Source organism: Carya illinoinensis, chromosome 11 (assembly GCF_018687715.1).
Source record: "Carya illinoinensis cultivar Pawnee chromosome 11, C.illinoinensisPawnee_v1, whole genome shotgun sequence".
In the NCBI taxonomy this organism is placed as follows: domain Eukaryota; kingdom Viridiplantae; phylum Streptophyta; class Magnoliopsida; order Fagales; family Juglandaceae; genus Carya; species Carya illinoinensis.
The window spans coordinates 42722551-42743106 of NC_056762.1; the positions used below are offsets into that span (position 1 = coordinate 42722551).

Sequence of the window (20556 nt, forward strand, 5' to 3'; positions counted from 1 at the left end):
TCAATAATCATTCAACGATAAATATCGGTGACAGCCAGTTTCTATGCTACAACTCGAGACTTGATAAGCTGGTTTGTAGCCTGTGGTTGGAATTTGGGATTAGAAACCTTATCTACATCGTTTTTTAGTTTTGGTTTTTGAGTGCTCCTTTCTTTTTCAAGCCACAACAGCCTTTTTATTTGGTACTTCAAAGCTCAAAATGGCTTCCAATCTTCTCAAGATTCATCTACGAACCATTGAAACTGCGAAGCCATCAATCCCATTTGCTCACTCCAAAGCCCACTTTCCGATTCTCCCTTTTCATTCGCATGAACAACTTTCCCATTCCCGTATCCATCTCTCCTTTTCTCCAATTCTGCCCCGTAAACCCATATCCGTCTGCTCGTCCCTGTCCTCTTCCACACCACCCACTTCCAAAGAAGAAGCCATCCTCCAGGCCAAAACCTGCCTTTCATCCACCTTAGAAAAGCCCCTCAACAACCCCAAATTCGTCGGTAAACTCAAGAAGCTAAAGCAACCCAGGTTCCGACTCGAAATTCCGGTTATTGACGACTCGCCCGCATCGCTATCGCAACTAGCTCTCGATGTCTTTCAGGACTTACCCATTAAAAGAAAAGGCTCTCCTGTTAAGTTGCTACTCCTATGGCCTCACGTTACCTTGAGAGAAGGTGCAATGGAAGCCTTTGGAATTCAGTCTTCCAGCCAAATTGAACATACGGACATTTCTTCATTGAAGACCAAAAATGGCGATACCAGAATATTGAGTTCTGCCGATGTGGCAGTTTTTTTGGTGCCAGAGGCTTCACAGTTGGCAGTTATAAAAGCCGTTACTGACAGTTCGTATCCTAAGCCGGTGGTGATTTTCAACCCCAAATGGGCGTTTGAGGAGGAAAGCAACTTTGGTGAGCTGGGTGGCTTCGTGGGGTCATTTGAAGTGATATATTCGTTCATGGGGTTGGAGGTTAGAGGGCTTTTGAGTAAGAGGAAGGGAGTGATTTTCAAGTGCGTGAGGGATGGAGTTGTGAGTGGTGGGAGATGGACGGTTCTTGTTGAAGAAGAAACTGGGGAACTGAAAGTGGTCTCGAGGTTCAAGACACGGCCATCGATCACCGAAGTTGAGAATGTTCTGTATAATTTAATGGCAATCAATTCGCCCATCACGAAATCTGCAAAGTTCTTAAAGGATTTGGTGTCAAATGTAACTGGGAAAAAAGCAGGTTAAAGCCACTCTGATTTTGATTATAATTTTGATTATCTCGAGGCAAGCCGTCCGTTGAAATGCCTGAAAGAAACAGGTTGTAATCTTTACTGACATTAGATATGTCAAGTCTGTGATATAAAAATCCCTGATCGGTGTATGAAAAAGACGGGGCTTATTTAATACGAAATTATGAGATTGTATTTCTGGTAATCTGTGCATAGAACCTCATCATAGATGTGAACAAATCACTTTAGTGAATAAATATGGTTTGGAAGCATGGAAAGATCAGGAAAAATGGGAAAGAAAGAAAGAATAGGGAAGCTTTAACCAACAACAAATGATAGTTTAGAAAAACAGGAGGCTGATGCTGTTGCCATCGCTGATTCAGTCCTCAAGGCCTTGAATTTGCGAAGAACTCTCAATCTCTTATCTTCTTTTTTAACATATACAAAAGGATATTCGTTTACCAACATATTCCTCTGAAAATCCATTCTAAGAAGATGCCCTTATATGACAGCTCTTGATGAATTTATCTGAAAAGTTCACATGCTTGGCCCATAATGGCCTAAGTTGCGGGAATGCTATCTCTAGCCACGGCTTCGCCCTGCCGTTGAAATGGATGACGCCAGCACTCTCAGCATCAGCAAAGCTCGTATTGTCCTGGTAACCCAGCCCCAGCATGTGCCAGAAGGAATCGATTACATAGACATGTCCATGGAAAGCTATTAGTCCAGGGGGTAGTGTCCCCAGTTGCCACAAACTGAGATCCGATTTCAAGTTCTGCAGACATGAAAACATAATTAAATCGGGGTAGAAACTGAATAATAACATCATTCTGTTTATACCCTGCCTTTCTTCTTAAACATAGGCAGTGTATGATGGGGATATACCTGTTCAAGCCAGTAATGGTATGAAAGGCTTATGTTGGTCTTCCTCCATGCATCTAGATCAAAAATGTTCATGCCATAAGCCCATGCACATTCATTGGGATCGAAATTCTTTGATATCAAAGGATGGGAGAAGTTCAGATAGCTCTTGAACCGCTTTGACATGACAAATGTATCTTCTCCCCTGCAAGTTTCCACCGCTCCATTAACTTTTCCATTCATATCAACGTCCCATAGTGGGGAAAGATCTGTTTGAACCACGATGTCGTCATCCAGGAAAACCACCTTGTTTAGGCTGGGGAACAACTGCAAAAGAATTGAAATGACATTTAGCTGTTAAGAGCATATATTAAGAGGAAACAACTTGGTTAGATTTAAAAAAAGTGATTTCTTGTTTTTCTAGTCGAGCAAACATGCAGGCAATGCAGCTTTCTCAAACAATAAATCGACTTTCAAAGTAGAGTTGTTTACCTCTGGTAGATGTATTCTGATGTGATTCATCACAGAGTTGTATTTAGGACTCAATGCTTGTAACTTTGCTGCAATGACTTGGGGCTTCTCAGTATTATTTGCCACAATAGCCGATGACCCGCCTCTAAATTGCGATCGTACACGTTGGTCCTTTTCCATTGCCTCCAAAACTGGCACCTTCCCCTTGGAAAACCAATCAAAGTGGTGCAATGCCTTGACTTCAATTATTGCGGGAGATAAGGGATGCAATGAGAACCATGCCTGCATGGGATAGTAAGTTTTTCTATCCGTGATTATATGAAGGACAACCTTTTGGGGGCGCAGCGAGTTCCGAACAAGTGATGTTGCAACAACGGAGGCAGCGAGCACATTGTCAGAAGCAAGGACAAAGTGGAAGTAGGAGTTGTCAACGAGGGCAGGGACGAGTTCAGCAGAAGGGAGCTGGAGGCGGGCAGCCGCATTGTTGGAGTGCTCGTTGGCTAGCTTTAGAGCAAGGCAGTGGAGCTGTTTGGGTATGCTACTCGACGCTACATGACGGTATAAATATTCTTGGATTTTGGCTGTCCGAGTTCTTTGTTCAAGAAGGGTAACCTGAAAAAAATTGTAAAATTTTAGTTGAGAGCTCGATCGAGACCATAAACTTACAATCGAGTTGTCTGTTGTTGCACTTGCAGACATTTGCAAAGGAGATGAGGAAAAACATAGTAGTACCATCTCTCTAAGCTTGACAGCAAATGTCTTGGCGTCAGATTTGCTTTTCTTAATCTCGGCCATGAAGTCCTCCAAAGTCTGAGGAACGTCAGATCTTCCTTGTAATTCATCTTTGTTCATGGGCTCTTCTAGAATTTGGTATATCACTTCTGGGACCTTTAAGACAACAATTTTTGTTAATTCAATTCATAAACAAAATTAGCAATAGGATATAAGATTTGGATTCTTAATGAACAATCGATAATTTTGTTTGAAAATCTTTTCACCACATGCTATCCATGTGACATAATTTGATCTGAAATATAAATTTTAAAATTTGAATCTTACAAATCAAACTATGTCATGTGAATGGCGTGTGGTATAAACGCCTTTAAATAGTACTGAATAATTTAAAAAATCTAAAAAATGAGTCCGGAGATTAATACATTTGAGTCGAGCCTTCTTCCCAAAATACCCGGTCTTAATCTTTTACCCAGGCAACCTACAATTAGAACACATGTAGTATAATATAAGTAACTACAATGATTAAACCTAACATTTCATTAAGCACCTAAAAACAAAAATATCAATAATAATTCAGGTTGGTGCTCGTGGACCAACCAAACGTACACTTCTGTGAGGTTATTATATCAATTAATTATATATATATATATATAAATTTGGTAAAAGGTCAAAAAATACCCATTGATTAGATTATTAAACAAATTAATTAATGGTTGGAAGTCATCAACAGATCACACCTAACTAGAATTTCAAAAGGGTATCTAAGACAATTCACAAGTGCATGCATGATATACATAATCGACACGCATGCAACATATACATCTGCAGGCGGCAAACTTCATTGGGCTCGACAATATAGATAAGAGTCGGTCTATTTACAATCCTCATTTGAGGACTTCAGTACATAAAGTTATTTTTAAAAAAATTTTAAAATTAAAATAATATATTTTTTAAAATGATATTTTTTTTTTCCTTTTATCTCCATACATTAATGAGTATGCACACACAATCTCTGCCACCTGGACTGCAAATAGAATTTCTATAATTATTTTTGAACCTCTAATTAAGTTAATTTATGGATGATTATCAAAATTTATATCTTATTAATTTGATCTGGATTTTTTATTTAATTAGTAGTAATATTGGAATTTGAATTTTTGTTAGTTACTCTTGCATTTTCAAATTCATTCTTCAATGCTCCAATAAAATATTAAAAAAAAAAACAACAACAACAACAACAATATTAATCGTGTTTGTGCCTGCATCAAAGAATGTGGGAGATTAATGAAAGCTGGAAACTCATCTGCATGCAATGGCTTAGAATAATGTTAATTACGTACCTATGGTAGAGCACTTGATTTCTCCATCAATGGTGTCCACTGCTGTCAATACGAACGCGAATCGGAGAAGAAATGTAAAGAATAAAAGCGAATAGAAAAGCATTCGATACGAGACCCGCCTTGAGCCAACCTTCACTTTGATAAACTCTTTAAAACCTTTCCCCGGAAACACTGATATGTGCCTCAAACTGGGTGAGATGTAAAGCTGCATTTCTCCAGAAAAACAAGACAAGAAACACGCGCGCGCACGCACACACCGGAAGGCAAACCGACGTGGAAGTTTTTCTTAAGGGCTTGCTTGTTATTTCATTTGGCAAATCACCCAAAGAAGAAGTGAGTCGAATTGCAAGAACCCTCCTTGTGATGGTTATGCTGTAAAAGGAAGAATTCGATGGTGTTTAAGGTAGCTGTCTTTTACCTAACCTTGCTTAGCATTTGGGCTAGAGATGTCAAGGTTCTGGAGGCATATTTATTACAAAAGGTGAGCGGGGGGTTGTTAAAGAGAAAGAGACATGAGACTAAGAAGAGGCTATCTTTGTTTTGTGGGTATGTGTTTGGCTTGAGCTTAAAGGAGGGAAGTTGAGGGAGAAGAGGAAAGAAAAATAAAAAGAAAAATATGAATATATTTGAGATGGGGTTTGTTTGGTGTTTGCTTGGCTTTGCCTCCACATGAAGTTTATGTAGCATGCAAAGAGTTTGAACTTTGACACAACAGGGCTTCTACATGGAAAATGACTCTCTCTCCTTGCTGTGGGTTGGGGCTTTGGTTGTTGGAGTAAAAGTACAGGAACCTCTTCTCTGTTCCACATCTCTAACAAATAAATGAAGAGAACTTCTAAGAGGTTTTGATTCATGTTTGCTGCTTGTAAGGCTAAATTTGTCACTAACAAAAGACTAATTTTTGGAGTCATGTGAATCTTGGCCTTAGTGCACAAACAGTAGTGTACTATTTACCACAAAACAGATATATACAAATGGTATGATTATGTTTCTAAGCCTTAATTTTCAATCACATTCAACAGTCCAACACAAAGAAAGATTGATATGGTATTTGATATTTATATGAGATTCACACTGGTCGAAAATTCTAAACATACAACATTACATGTTGCAAGATTCATATGATGTATCTATCTTTTTTAAGAATTAGACTATTTATTCGGTCAGACAATTAAAAATTATCTCCATTCTACGTGAATGGGGGGTAGGCCTTATATTAATTACGTAATTAACACCGAGTTTTAGCAAAAAGTGATACAAGTAATTATGGATTTGATATATTTATATATGAAGTTTTTTCAGTCCTATCTAGTAGTAGTATGCATTCTACTGATTAATATATAGTTGGAGACTTTACTATAGTCCGCATTGGCTTATTGGAACTTGGAATATTGTGTTAGTGGAAATGGTTAAGATTAGAAACCCTTGCTACATGTAGATGGAAAAATATAGAGACAGCATATCTGCATTTGACTAAGAAGGTAAAATCAGGTGGGTTTTGGATAGGTGCTTCCAACCTAAGACTTTTGTCTTGTCCAAATCTGAAATGTTCCAAGTTTCCAGTTTCCACATGATTTCATTGTGACCATTACCGATCCCACCCGGCCCAAAAGCAAAAGTTTGGTGGTCGTCAATGCTTCACCCGAAAGACCCAAAACCAAAACAAGATTAGTTTGTGGCGTCAGCAAAGTTGGAGACATACTATTAAGATAATTCAATATATATATTTTTTTAAAGAGTACCACTACATTCATTAAAAAAAAAAAAAAAAAATTATATAAAAATAATATTATAAACTGATATAGATTCATTTAATTCATTAAATTTACTTTATAGTAAAAGTAATTTTATAATCTGACAAATCACATCAAGCCATATCAATTTGTAGAATTATTTTTGTATAATCCTTTTGTGACTAGAGTATTTCTTTTTTTTAATATATATATTTATATATTGTAATAAAAATATTATAAAACAAATTTATGATATAAAAATATTGTCAATATATAAATCAATGTAGGAATATATGGATGAATATTTTATACTAATTAAAGATATATAAGAGTTTCCTTCTTTTATTTTAAAAAAAAAAAAAAAGATTCATATTCAACTTTAATTGCAAGAAGAAGTGTTAAAAGAACCTTGGAGAAAAATAAAGAGAAGCCATACATGGAAAAGATAAGATTCAAGAAAATGAGAAAAATCTTGATGAAGACGGCTCAATAAAGAATAGAGATAGATTAGAGTCTTTGGCTATGAATTTTTTTCTTAATTCCGGCATCTCACAGTCACACGGCAAGATTTCTAGCATGGAAGTGGTGGCTTCGATTATTGGTGGACTAGTTGTAGAAACTGGGCGGCTTTTCTTTGGCAGTATCCATTCTACGACCAAGAACGCTGTCAAATTCAGAGCAAACCTCGACGGTTTGGAGGAGGGGACGAGATCCCTTAGGACTCTACAAGAACTCATAAATCAAACGGAATTAGCTATGACAAAAGGAAAAGTGCCTGGTACTCCAGTTACGGAATGGATTATGAAGGTCGAGGAGTTTTTGCCTAAAGTCCATCAGATTTAAGCTGTAAATCTTCCTCGACATTCCTCGAATTTCAGTAAGCGTAATAGAATAAGCAAGAAAGTGGCAGAAATGCTCAAAGAGATAGAAAGGTTTATACTATAGCCGGAGGATCCCACCTTGGTAAAGTTGCTGTCGGTTGTTCAGCACCCACCCGCATTAGTGGAGCATATTCCTGGAACTAAACTCATCGTAAAAAGCATTAAAGCTGGGATTGTATCCAGCCAGGTCGGTGGATATGTAACGCAGAGGTTGAGTTTGCAGTTGAGGATGTGGGGAGAATTCTAGAGGTACAGAAATCATTTGAAGAGCTCCTATGCAAGACTCGCTGTAGTCTCCCAACCCCTGGCTTTTAAAGATAGCTTTTCAGAACCAGTCTCAGATTTATTGGACTCAAATCAATTATAGTCTTATTAGGAAGCTTATACCTCACACCATTGTTGACATCTTTTGAACAGCTTTCCCTAATGGGGGTTAAAAATAAATAAAAAAGATGAAATGTTTAAACCATCTAAAAACTCAGATGCCAGAATGGGTAGAAATCCAATAATATATATATATATATAAATGCACAAACCGAAAATGAAGCTGGACCTTACACCAATATCTCTTCATCTCAGCAAAATGACAGAGAGATAATAGAACAAATTTTAAAATTAATAGAATAATGAAAGTGAGAAAGAGTCATTATGTGATGCTATTATTTACATATTACAAACGTAATATAATGCCTGTTATTTACAAAGTCATCAGCAGATTAAAACCAAACAACATTATCGACAATTCTGCTTCACACTATCCTCTAACTTTCCACCGATTATATTAACACCGTTAATGAACCCCACTGGAGAATAAAAGAATATCTGCACACCTGATAAAAAGAAGGAACACAATAACTCAGCACTGCAAGAAACAAAGAGGGAAACTAATTCAATTATGACCAGAAAAAGTTTCAATATTTGTGCAAATCCATCACTAACCACCCCAAAAGCTTGGTAACCTAGGTTTCACAAGCCTGTGAAAATCCGTGGTATAATCATATTATACACCGGCTCTCAAAACATTCATTAATTTCTTAACCTCTCTATCTACCTTTAGTCATCTCAAGGCTATAAATAATGGCTCAAAATCGAGCAGTGGTAAACATAGACAGGACTCTCTGGACCAGGCTATCTAAGTCATCTATTACATAAAACATCTTTCTTATGCCTCAAGTTCAAACCAAACCAATACAAAGCCAAAAAAATAAACATTGCCACGGGCAATGGTGTGACGGTATGTATATGTATAACGTGTCCTAAACTCCAGAGCGGTCACCTACAAGATAGAATGTCACGTGAATACACTGCATGAAGAAGTTCAATTAAAATCAAATACTTGGGTAGAAAAGAAGGGGGAGGAAAAAGGAGATCCCAATATATGAGTGTCAGCATCTTATATTATTAGAACAAACTGACGTGAGAACTTCTCACAAGCCTCGATTCCAGACCTTGGGTGTGATACCTCATATGATAAGGATAAGGGTATGTGGTGTATGAGATCCCATATTGCTTGGAAATGAGAAGTTCTTGCTTTTTATAAGGTTCCAATGGGGCTCATTATAAAGTTCTAATGAGATTCCAATTGTATCATTGACTAGTCCTTTTGGAGTATAGGCCATGTGGTTTGAGCCCTCCATTCGGGCGTTACATTAGATAACACAGGAAATATTATTACAATTTGGAAGTTCCAAATAAATGTGATCACTATTTTAACTTGAAATGAAGGTCTAAAACCCAGGTGTGAAAAACAGGTGTACAATAAAGTGTGCAAATAACATTCTTGTGCTGATATTAGATGGATTGGTTTGGTTGATGCATTGCCAATACCCTACAATAGCATAAAACTTCCAAATATGTGTCAAAGACCTATATCATACCACTCTCAAAATTGCTAACTAATAAAGTAATCCATACACATTTTTACCAGATAGCAGGCTAATCAACACCAATAAGTTCAACAACTTCATTATTTTATGTCTGACAAACTATTTAAATCATTAACAAAGAAATAAAAATTAGGAAAAAGCGTACCTCTAATCAAACTCAACACCTTCATCTTCAAAATGATTCTCCATTTTTACGCTTTCTTTGTTACTATTTACAAGCTTGAGTTGAGCCTCCACTTTGAAGCTCTCTCTATTATTTACAATCTCAAGCCTAGTCTTTGTTTTTGGGCTGTCATTATTATTTACAAAGCTGTTGGTTTCTACTGGCATACGAGGACCATCTGATTCAGTTTCTTCGATGCCGTTGTGAAATTCTGCCAGTGAAGCACTACTGTCAGTCACAGAATCAAGAGAGCCAGAGCTGCTCCTGTGTGAAAACCTGCCATTTGCCAACAGACCAGATCTCTGTTGCTGAAGTCGCCCATTAAGATTGCACTCCAGAGCAGGGTTCCTGCATGACAAGGTAAATGGTACTTCATCAATGCCAATATGACGCCTCACTGTTGGGCACAAAAAGATAATATACAATTGAATATAAGCAAAAGACACTACTATGCACATTAAGCAAAATATATATTTTTGTTTGATTGATAAGCAGCATGCCACCAGTTGGGTCTTAATCCCAATACATCCTTCTTACTGAAGGTGTTATTTAAGCTATGGCTCAAGCAAAATACAGAATCAACAGATGTCAAGTTTTATCCAAGATTTAAGTTCTTCAAGTATGATAACATGAAGAATCAGGTACCCCAAAATTGAAATCAAAGCTGATTTTTTTTTATCAGTGAAAACATAATCGATGTCATGCAAGTAACAGTCGAATTTCCAGAAATAAGTAAATAAATAAACTCACAAAACTTGTGCACCTTGTTTGCTGGATTTTTGGGGTCGAAAGATAGTCGAAAACTGGAACCAAGCCTTTTGACCTTGCTTCAATCACACAAGTTGGAATCCTTTCAATTTCGATTTCCCCCCCAGAAGCATTTTCGTCATCCCTTTTGGGGCCTTCCACCATCATCAACTGAAAGTATATCTGGCAAGCAAATGTACAAGAAAAGGGACACATCAAAAATCAAAGAAAATGCACACATCAATGACATAAACAAAACATATTCTGTTCCAGCAGAAGACAGATATACCTTAGGTTTTGCCCACAATGGTGCCCGAGGTTGATGCATCTGTAGTTCAGCTTCTGATATATAGAAATGGTGTTTCTCCTCAGGACTGATCTTTGCTTTAGCAAATGTACCCCCAGCTTCAGGATAGATGCTATTTCCCTTCCTCACTCCTTTGGAATATATTTTATTGCTGTCTGAGTTTCCATTCTCACCATATATGTCAATATTATCTTCTCTCTCTCTTCGGTTATGTTTCTGACATATATTCCACTTTTGGATAGCCTCGATGACTAATCTTGCATCGCATTCCGGTGCTAATTCAGGACCAGTGGTTAATCCAGACACATTAGCTGTTGGGTCTAGACAAGTTGATGTTCGCAACACATATTGTGTCATACAACCAGACGGAGAAAAAACCAAAAGGTGGTACTTTGATTTCGAAGAACTGCAATCCACATATAAAGCATTCCCTCTGCAATTGTGGAAAGATGAAGCAATAGCCCCAGAAAGAGAACTCATTCTACCTGTTGCAGCTGCTGCTGCACCACTTACAGTTCCTCTCCATCCATTGTTTCCATTCCTTATTCTGCTAACAACAGAAAGTGTAACGGGAGGACCAGCTGCAAAAAGGCTCTGTTGATTTGGTGGCCAACGCACTGATGGGTTAGTCATAACACCCAAACTGCTATTTTTGATGGTAAGACTAGCATCAGCAGACTGAAAGTTTACTGATCCCCCAAGAGGATTAATAGTAAACAAATGACTTGTCCCCCTTGATGAACTGATCATAATCCAGTTACTGTCGTCACTGAAAGTGATATCCTGAATGACCTGAATCGATTACCAAAAAACATCCTAGAAAAAGTGAGATGATAACAATGACATATTCAAGAAGGAACATTGAAAAATGTATCCGACACTTACTGCATTTGTGAAGCCACGTTGCAACCTGTAAAGATGTACATAAGATGCACCTGCATCAGATGCAGAGGAGCTTCCAGGGAGTCCAGGGATTATTTTGAAAACATTTATGTTGTGCCCCTGCACCGAAGCGGTAACTAAAAGGGTGCCGCTGGGGTCAAAGCATAATGCTGAAATAGGACTCTTGTGTGCCCTGAACTGGGCAATAACAACTTTGCTGACAATATCTCTGATAATGACCTGATAACCAAAACAAGACAATAAAACCTAGGGAAATATATATAAGATAAAAAGGATCGAGCAGTGTCATTCATAAATAGCTTCATTGGTATATGCTACAACAGCAAGAGGTTGCACAGAATAGGTTGCAACCATGCTTGGTACCAGGAAACCCACGGCTCAAAACAAATTATAATAATTCACAAGATAGGTCAAACTTAACAATATTTTCCGAATAGCTCTTATTATGTAATATAATGCATTCACCCAGGCAAAGAAGTAAAAGCAAAGTAAAAGTACATGAACTCTAGTCAAACATTCAAAAATCAAGCATTAGAGAAATGAAGCAAGCATGCACATGTGGTTTCAGTAACAAATAAAAACATAGTTAAGAAAAGCATGTACCATTCCGGCATTTTCCACATCTGTTAGATGAATATTAACAGGTATATTAATTTTCGAACCAGGATTCCCTGATTGCATTGAAGTATTATTATCAGGCAGTAGCTCAGAGCAGTATCTGGACAGCTTCTTATACCCCATGTCTCCTAGGGTCACAATCCCAGCAGCAAGTTGCTTGCTGGATTCTTTTGCATAGTGAGCCACCATGCTCCCATTCGAAGGAAAACCGGGAAAGCTGGCAGAAGGCAATAGATGTTGTGGACTGACACGCCCTGAACTCGAGACTGCGACTGGACTTCCGCTGTAAGCAAGCCATCGAGGACCCACAGCAAGAGGCCCATAACCTATGCCTCCAGAGCCAGGGCACACCGTAATTATAGGATTCGTAAGAATGGTATAATCCCTCTCTAAAGTTGCGGCATCAAAGCAGTGTATCTGCAATTTGTAACACTTATTTTATTACACTTACAATAGGCATAAGAAAAGGGTGCTTCAAAGTTAAATAAGTAATATACCTGAGCTGCTTGAGAAATAGCGACAACTCGGGAACTGCATCTTATAGAGTAAACAACTGATCTGAACTTTAGCACATGGACATAAGATTGAGATCTAATTGAATAAAACCGAACAGTAGTAGGCAAGAAATTTCCATTTACAGGATCATGGCCGTTTGGGATGCTACCATTGCCAGGAGTGGCTGAACCATCCTGAATGTTACCACCAATAGAAAGGGACCCATCACCACAAACTACCAGCACTGGGTGGCAGTCTCCAAACTTGCCTTGCAGTCCCTTTGTTGGCACCGGTTTTGGTAGCATTTGCATAAATGAAACAGGGCCATCATGTCTTGAAACTAGGTCACGGACATTATCGGCATCCTCGACATCCCAAACCTGGAAACCGGACCTGTAAGCCAGCAGGAGAACTTGTCGAATGACATCTCCCTCACCCTCTAACTTGTCAAACCCAGCCCAAATCACCTATATAAGTTTTACATGAAAAATATAAAAGTAGTTATCTCCAAGTGTATTGGTTACTTTAACAAATACGAAATAACATTTTTTTTTTTTTGATAAGTAGAACAATACAAAATAACATATTATGAGAGGATCATTAATTTTAAAGATGCATGACTAGCAACACTTCTCTCTCTCTCTCTCTCTCTCTCTCTCTCTCTCTCTCTCTCTCTCTCTCTCTCTCTCTCTCTCTCTCTCTCTCTCTCTCTCTCTCACACACACACACACACACAGTACAGCCTATAAAATATATAAATATACACAATAGAGAAAGACCGCAAATAAGAATTTAAGAAGCAAGACTAATCTACATCAACACAGGACAAGATTCAACCTCATCACGCACATATCTTCAATTGGCAATGTGAATTTATCAAAGAAATATAAAACATTGGATCAAAGATTTTCAACTGAATAGCTTTACACTATTATGGCATGATAACACCTCACTCACAGTTTACATGTCCACATTCGAGCACTTTTGGCCTCATGTAATTACGCATGCAGATACAAATTCCTTGCATTATTATTGGTATTACATTTTTACAAGTCAAGGTGGAATGTGAAGGGAAGCAAATGCCTTGCAATTATAAAACCACTTCCATAAGCATTTCGCATTATTATTATTTTTTTTTTTTCCCAGTTTTGTATAAAACGTCTCCTTTTATGGGATTTTATAAACTTTTCCCCTCAATTTACGCTAACATGATATAAGCTTGCTACACATAGGATCTTCTATTGGCTATCTTTTGAACGCTCTCCTCTGGATATAAGACTGAATAGGAACAACATTAACCACATCCTTCAATAAATACCATACACAAACTCCAGAACTTCATCGCCAAAATTCTGTTGTAGAAGTTTTAAGTCTATGCATTAAATTGCACATAAACTCCTAACAAAGCAGCAGATCACAAGTACCGCTGCTCAGTTAGAATGGTCCATTTTCAATGGACCCCACAAATTTCACAAACCAAAACACACGAGCGTGCACACCAAAAAAAAAACTCCGTTCCCAAACACATTTGCCTTGTGTACCCACTCCCTCTTTCACACGCACCAACAAAAATAATCTCAATATATTTTAATGACTACAAAAATCTCAAGAGATTTCCATAGCCAAACAAGCCTCACATTTCCCAATTTTATCTCATGTTCTATGTTACTGAACTAAAAAAATCAGGTTGGATTTGTTTCCATCAAATAAGTAGTGCATAACAAGCAGCAAATGTAAAACTAAATGTTATTGATTTGATTCTTAATTCCCATGAACTAAATGAAGCCCACAGACTGACACAATCACAGCACAGAAAACCAAAAGACGTGGAATTAATACATTTAGCTTAAACCCAACTACTACTTGATTAAGAGGACGGCCATAGTTTCATTCAGCAAGAAACTTATTTGCTTTCATACTTTTTAAACAACGTTTAATAGCATCACAAAAATCCCAAAGGAAAGCACATATCCTAACGTCAACCCCATACATACTAAAATAGAAATACATTTAAAAATTGACAACCTTAGCCCATCAACAAACTACTAAGACATTTTGTTTCTAACCATGCCAGTTGAGAGCATGATTGTAATCATTTTTAGTGTTACTTCTTACTCTTACGGGGACAAATTATTAGGTTGATCTTTGGCAACTAACTTATAGAGGTCATTAAATTTGTCCTCCTCTATGTCACTAAACAAGCCAATTCTCATAAATAGCTCAGGAAGTACACACAGTATAAATCCATAAGATGATAAGACATGGCATGACCTCTCACACACCCAAAAAAAAATCCTAAACTACAAGGACAAGAACCCAAAATTATGTCCCCAACTATCAAGCCAAAACACCTGTATCACTTATTAGACCACATGGCTGCCAATTCCTATGCCATCCACAATTGAAAATGAGTGTCAAGCAGCAACAGGAGGTCAAAAATAACTAAGACGAACTACGGTTAACTCCAAAAAATCCACCTAATAAGACATCAAAACGCATGGAAAACCTCTCATACAATCCAATTGACTAGATTATCCTCTATCATACCAGCGCCCTCTACATTTATTGGGTCAACGAACAAAGCTTCCTGCAACACAACTTCAACCACAATTATCAACCTTTCAACATTTGCATCTGTATCTTTTCATATCCAGCGTACTAACTTGTATGGGCATACAGCAATCTTCTTTGTACAGAAAAAACAGGCTCAAAGTAAAACTTTTACTTCGCCCAAAAGAAAAGCGTTGTATTTCCATGCTTGAGTATTGCATGAAAATTCCAAGTTGGGAATACCCATAAACTGAAATGGTGGGCAAAAGATTCTCAACCACCATTCTATCTTTTATCAGCATATTAAACTAAAACTGCATTCATTTAACGACTTCCCCATTTAGATAGTTTCAAGTAGTTTTCTATCTAAGCAGGGAAAATTGCAATAAAATCATCTCAACAAACATAGAAACACTCGTTATATTTACTCCGTGAATAAACTATTATATCGTACATTTACGTTTCCGTAAGGGTTCCGTTCTACACAACAAATTCCAATTGGGCAAAACTAAAAATTTCGGTGATTTCTTAACTTGGTAATCCTTAAATGAAAATAACGAAAACCATTACACCTCATACCTGATCATGGTTGGCATCATCGTCCCTATCAACAATCGACGACGCTACCGAGGCCGCCGATCGAGCCACTGTCGATGCCCCCGATGACACGATCCTCAGGTAGCTGGAAATGGCACGAAACGAGCTCGGAATAAAGCCGTTGGGTCGGCCTGGCCTTGGCACACCACCCTGCTGTTGTTTCTGGCCATCATTCCTCATTCCAAGAACCAAAGACAGTAATATAGCCAACACCCAAAAAACAAAAATCTCCGTTTCTCCAATAGCCTCCTTAATCATAACCTGTTTCTGTTTTCTCTTCTAAGCCAAAGCCCCGAAAGAAAGAAACAGTCCCAATTCATTCGCTCGATTTGCAATGGTTTCCATCCCCTCCCTTTGCCTCAAACAAAAGCATTCAATCCCAATTCAGAACCACCCAAAAAGTGCACAACCAACACCCACAAATGAAAACAAAAAACCGCTTTGATTCTTTTGGCGTTTGCACCTCAATTCTATATTTGAAAAAAAAAAAAAACAATGATAACGTTGAAAGTGCTTTGAAAACAAAGTTCCAAGGATTTGTCTTCAATAACCACAAAGCCAAAACCAAAGCAGCATAAAAAAAGAAATAGAAACCTTCAATAACACCAAGAAGTTTAGTGGCTAATCGCGATAAAATAATCAACGAAATTTACAAACAAACAAAAAAAAAAAAAAAGCAAGCAAAAAATTAGCAAAGAATTTAGTGTGAATTGGCAAAGTTAAAACAAGAGAAAAATAAAAAGATTGGAAAATCAAATCATGGTACAGGATTGAAGGGCAGAATCCAGATGTTTAGGGTTTTGGAATGAAAAGTTGAAAAGCACCGAAAAATCGTCGAAAAACAGGGCGAGATCGGAGGAGAGAGAGGGAAGAATGACAGAAAGTTTGGGAAGTTGGATAAGGGAAGGAGAAAAATATAGAGGAAAAACGTGTAAATCTATATTTGTCTATCGTATCATTTTTATACAAGTTTTCTCACTTTTATTTTTTCTCAAAATCTTTGGTGTACAAATTGAGTTCGTTTCCCAACTTCAAGCTTTATATTTATTATTTACATAAACCAATCTCGTAAAAACCTCCCGCGCACGTCTCGTCCTGTCGTTAAATCATGATGAACCGATGATGAGGTTTTAATTATATTAAAAATAAATTTTTGGTAAATAAATTAATTTAATTTAATATTTTATATAAAATAATATCAATTTATATCATTATTTTTCTGTAAATGTGTCACTTCTCTCTTTTTCTTATGAATTTATTGAATTTCGCTTTAACCATATGATGATATGTAAACTAAAATTGATATGTACGTACGTATTTTTATTTATATGACATATTATGATATGATAGAAGTATCACGTCATTCATTTTCTTAATTTCCTAACAATCTTCACCTCAAACTAATATTAAGGTTCTATTTGAATTCTAAGAGCATGTCAAATAATTTAGGAATAGTTATAAAATATTAGTTAATAATTTGTAAATAATAATGAAGTAGTTTGAGAATAATTATGTTTACAAACAAACCCTAACTTAACCTGAATTAAATGTTTATTTATAAAGAACTGCTATAGATATAAAGAGATTACACAAAATAAATCCATAAACTAATATAGTTTCATGGAATCCGTTCGATATATTTTATAATAAAAGTAATTTTATAATCTAACGTACAACATCAAACATCAGTTTGTAGATTTATTTTTATGTAATCATTTTATGACTAGAGTATTTTTCTTATTTATATCATTATTGACATGGATGAATATATTAGTTAAAAAAAATTTATTCATTATTCTACACCACATATTGATTGAGACGTTGTATTACATTTAATTTTTTAATTTTTTTTCTTTAATAAATATGCGGTGGAAGAATGATGAGTAGAACAATTCAATTAATTTAGTATAAATAAAATTAAAAAAATAAATTTAATATATAATGTATAAAATGAAGAGTAGAAGCTCAATTGTTATGGTTTCTCTGTCGTTATATATTTGGTGGGCGAAAAATACCAAACATTCTAGCATTATTGAATATCTTTTTTGTTTTTTAATTGTTTTGTAGCAAATGTTGGTGAAAACATGTGATATCTGTTACAAGGCATCGTGCTTCTAAGTAACGACAAAGGAAGGAAGTGATTGATCATGGGTGTTACTAATCTTAGCCCATAACAGTTACCAAGTCTTACCCATGCCTTACGCGGACAAACGCTGTTAATTCTAAGAATAGTAGTATTGTTTATTATCTTTTTAATTATTATTTTTTAATATATTATTAAATAATTAAAAAATTAATTATTTATATACTAATAATTTTATGCAACATCAAAAAATAAAAGAGCGATAATTTATAAATAATATATCTGTCATTGCATTACATATAACGTGAAATAAACGTAGTAAAACCATGATGTATTCATGGACAGCTTAGTAATAAATATACGTAGCTTTCGTTAGCAGTCATGTAGCAGTCGTCCGTGAAAGCTGTTGGGGTTGGACAAACGAAGGTTTTGTCACACGGCTTTAAGAAAAAGGGAAAAAGAGTATCCGCATAACGTTTCTTTCTGGTTACCTTTCTTAAATAGAAAAATCTAGTTACAACCACATTTATGTATTAATATGTACAATAATTTATTATAATTAGTCAAAAGATAAATTTTATTAAAAACAGTATTAATTTAAATTTTAAATATGAAAAAATTAATATTGATACACAGATTAATACGCGACTTTGCTTGTTTGTAATAAAACTCTTCTTAAATATGAGATGAAAATGACGCTGCCATGTTGGAAATCAGATTCTTGAGAAATTAGATATAGAATAATTTTACGTACAACTATGAAGTACGTAAATATTACGTAATTATTTTGAAAAATAGTAAAATTTATTATTAAAATTTTATATTTTTCATGTGAATCTCATATTTTATTTATTTTTTTAAAAAATAATTACGAGACAATTATACAATTCATAATTATAAATATTTTTTCTCATTTGTTATTATTTTGCAATGTTTGGCGGAAGTATGCATGGTAGAAAGGAAGTTTGGTGGAATAATATTAATGGTACGTAGATGGGAAATTGGAAATAGAATTAATTCCCATGGAGTTTAGATTAGATTGTACGGATTGGCGTTGAAGCCAAGTTTTCTTGCCAACCAAGCCCATAATATATAGAGTAATATACATCTCCCGGAAATTTAGCAGCTTCTTTTTCACTATTTCGGGACGTAATAGGAAAACGGTCCAATTAAACGCAGCCATGTAGGATATTGGTGTCAAACCTGATCCCAGCTTCGTTGTGTCAAACGTGGCATGCAGCTTCTAAAGAAGTATATTTTTAGATTTCGTGTCAAACGCAGTTTTTATCGTATATTTTTTTTATATTTAAAATTTAAATTAATATTATTTTTAATAAAATTTATTTTTAACTAATTATATTAAATTAATATACATATTAACACACAGTTATATTTTTTTGAAAAAAATACATAGTTATATTTATAATTAAATTTTTTTTCCTAAAATTTTATACTATATATCAATGAGTGGTAACTAGATAATATGTATTATTTTGTCTTCATTTGCTCGGGACTTCAAATTGGTTTTTTTTATTTATGAAAAACTGTTTATCATCTCGTATACTATAAATTAAGATGGATTTGTGTTCAAATGAGATGATAAAAATGATAAATTATATGTTATTATATTATGTATATATGATAAATAACATTTCTTTTTTTATAATATAGTTATGGGTATTAAAAACAAAAAAGAACAGTTTATATTTTAAGAATGATGTTAAATATAATAATAAGATATATAAATCTCTTATACTTTTTTAAAAAAATAGAATATCTTTTTTTAAAAATGATTTTTTTATACAAATTTAATATTTATTCAATTTGTTAAACAAATATACAAGATTTCACACTGTAGATATCATTGATCATCTTCTCGTAATCATACGAAAACCGCAAAAAGTAGACAAGCCGCCGTAGCTAGCTGGCTAGATACTATGCTCGTCAAATTTGCCAACTCCTCCACGTGCGCCCACGTTTCAGTAGCTTTGCCTAATAAATTTTAATTCAATTAACTCAGCCTCAGGACCCATTAGATAATAATTGGCTGGGCTGCAGGCCTGAGCTCAAACACAAAAAGGTTAAAATCATTGTATGGGCTTCAGCCCGAACCCGAGTACCAATTATTTGAGTTGAGATATTGGACCATTGGTCTTCTCATGTGAGCCATGCATCAAATTGCGTGCCCTCTTGCGTAAAGCAGCGTATCATACTAGACGGGAAAGGGAAATACTTTTTACAGTCGATAGATGCAGTCGGCTGTCAAAAAAATTAATTAATACGAGATCTATATGAAAAAAAATTTATTTTTATAATTTTTTTTATTCATGTAGGTCCCTCTAAATATAAAATAAGAATTTTATAATTTTTTTTATTCATTCCGTACAGCCGACTGCACGCCGACTGCATTTGTCGACTGTATGTAGCAAAGTCCGACGGGAAAAGACAATTAGAAAAATTTAATTATAAGTATAAGTGTATATTAATATATACATTAATTTAATAAAATTGATTAAAAAGTAAATTTTATTAAAATAATTATAATTTAAATTTTAAATATAAAAAAATTAATATTAATATATAAATTAATACGCGATTTTACTTATACATAATAAAACTCAAGAAAATTATGCCAAGTCAATTTCACCTTTTAAGCAGAGAATTTTAGCTCTGACCAGGCTTGCTCTTGCGGCTTGTATCGATTTAGCAAAATGTAGGAACAAATCTTTAGAGAAAAATTAAAAAAATATATATATTGTAGGAGGCTTATTTCATTATAAAAGTCGTGTATTGAATTGGGCAAAATATGAACCTTTGATTTACACTAAGGTTAGGTTTGAATATTGTGTTGAGTTGAGTTGAATTAAACAAAATATTATTAGAATATTAGTTTTAAATATTATAAGTGTGTTGAAATTTGAAAAAGTTGAATTTTTAATTATATTTCATATAGAAATTTGAAAAAGTGGATGAGAATTTG

General features: G+C 35.3%; 3 protein-coding genes across 4 annotated transcripts; 1 reads left to right on the forward strand and 2 right to left on the reverse strand.

The window, feature by feature from the left end:
- Positions 1–81: 81 nt before the first annotated feature.
- On the forward strand, positions 82–1411 carry LOC122281052. Its single transcript, XM_043092275.1, has one exon. It carries the CDS (start codon positions 200–202, stop codon positions 1220–1222), a length of 1023 nt encoding a protein of 340 aa, XP_042948209.1. The 5' UTR covers positions 82–199; the 3' UTR covers positions 1223–1411.
- Positions 1412–1569: 158 nt separating this feature from the next.
- Positions 1570–5401, reverse strand: LOC122281051 (probable galacturonosyltransferase 12). Its single transcript, XM_043092274.1, has 6 exons — positions 4614–5401; positions 3696–3751; positions 3271–3426; positions 2560–3150; positions 2092–2394; positions 1570–1981 (listed from the first exon to the last, which is right to left on the reverse strand). The coding sequence occupies exons 1-6, from the start codon at positions 4822–4824 to the stop codon at positions 1694–1696; spliced, it is 1605 nt and encodes a 534-aa protein (XP_042948208.1). The 5' UTR covers positions 4825–5401; the 3' UTR covers positions 1570–1693.
- Positions 5402–7822: 2421 nt separating this feature from the next.
- On the reverse strand, positions 7823–16495 carry LOC122281168 (autophagy-related protein 18f-like). Of its 2 annotated transcripts, XM_043092483.1 has the most exons (8): positions 15476–16492; positions 12349–12813; positions 11837–12268; positions 11216–11452; positions 10313–11122; positions 10040–10206; positions 9259–9624; positions 7823–8057 (listed from the first exon to the last, which is right to left on the reverse strand). In XM_043092483.1, the coding sequence occupies exons 1-7, from the start codon at positions 15749–15751 to the stop codon at positions 9261–9263; spliced, it is 2751 nt and encodes a 916-aa protein (XP_042948417.1). In that variant the 5' UTR covers positions 15752–16492; the 3' UTR covers positions 7823–8057; positions 9259–9260. The 2 variants fall into 2 exon arrangements, with proteins under 2 accessions (XP_042948417.1, XP_042948418.1); XM_043092484.1 differs by lacking the exon at positions 7823–8057 and having other exon boundaries at positions 9409–9624; positions 10027–10206; positions 15476–16495.
- Positions 16496–20556: the final 4061 nt, after the last annotated feature.

Excerpts from the sequence above, each read along its gene's own strand:
- LOC122281052 (XM_043092275.1), top strand. The coding sequence starts at position 200 with ATGGCTTCCAATCTTCTCAAGATTCATCTACGAACCATTGAAACTGCG.
- LOC122281051 (XM_043092274.1), bottom strand. The coding sequence starts at position 4,824 with ATGCAGCTTTACATCTCACCCAGTTTGAGGCACATATCAGTGTTTCCG. Across the intron at positions 3,427-3,695 it reads GAAGAAGGCTCGACTCAAAT|GTCCCAGAAGTGATATACCA; the intron begins GTATTAATCTCC and ends GTTGTCTTAAAG. Across the intron at positions 1,982-2,091 it reads ACCATTACTGGCTTGAACAG|AACTTGAAATCGGATCTCAG; the intron begins GTATATCCCCAT and ends TCATGTCTGCAG.
- LOC122281168 (XM_043092483.1), bottom strand. The coding sequence starts at position 15,751 with ATGATTAAGGAGGCTATTGGAGAAACGGAGATTTTTGTTTTTTGGGTG. Across the intron at positions 11,453-11,836 it reads ATGTGGAAAATGCCGGAATG|GTCATTATCAGAGATATTGT; the intron begins GTACATGCTTTT and ends TTTGGTTATCAG. Across the intron at positions 11,123-11,215 it reads AACGTGGCTTCACAAATGCA|GTCATTCAGGATATCACTTT; the intron begins GTAAGTGTCGGA and ends TAATCGATTCAG.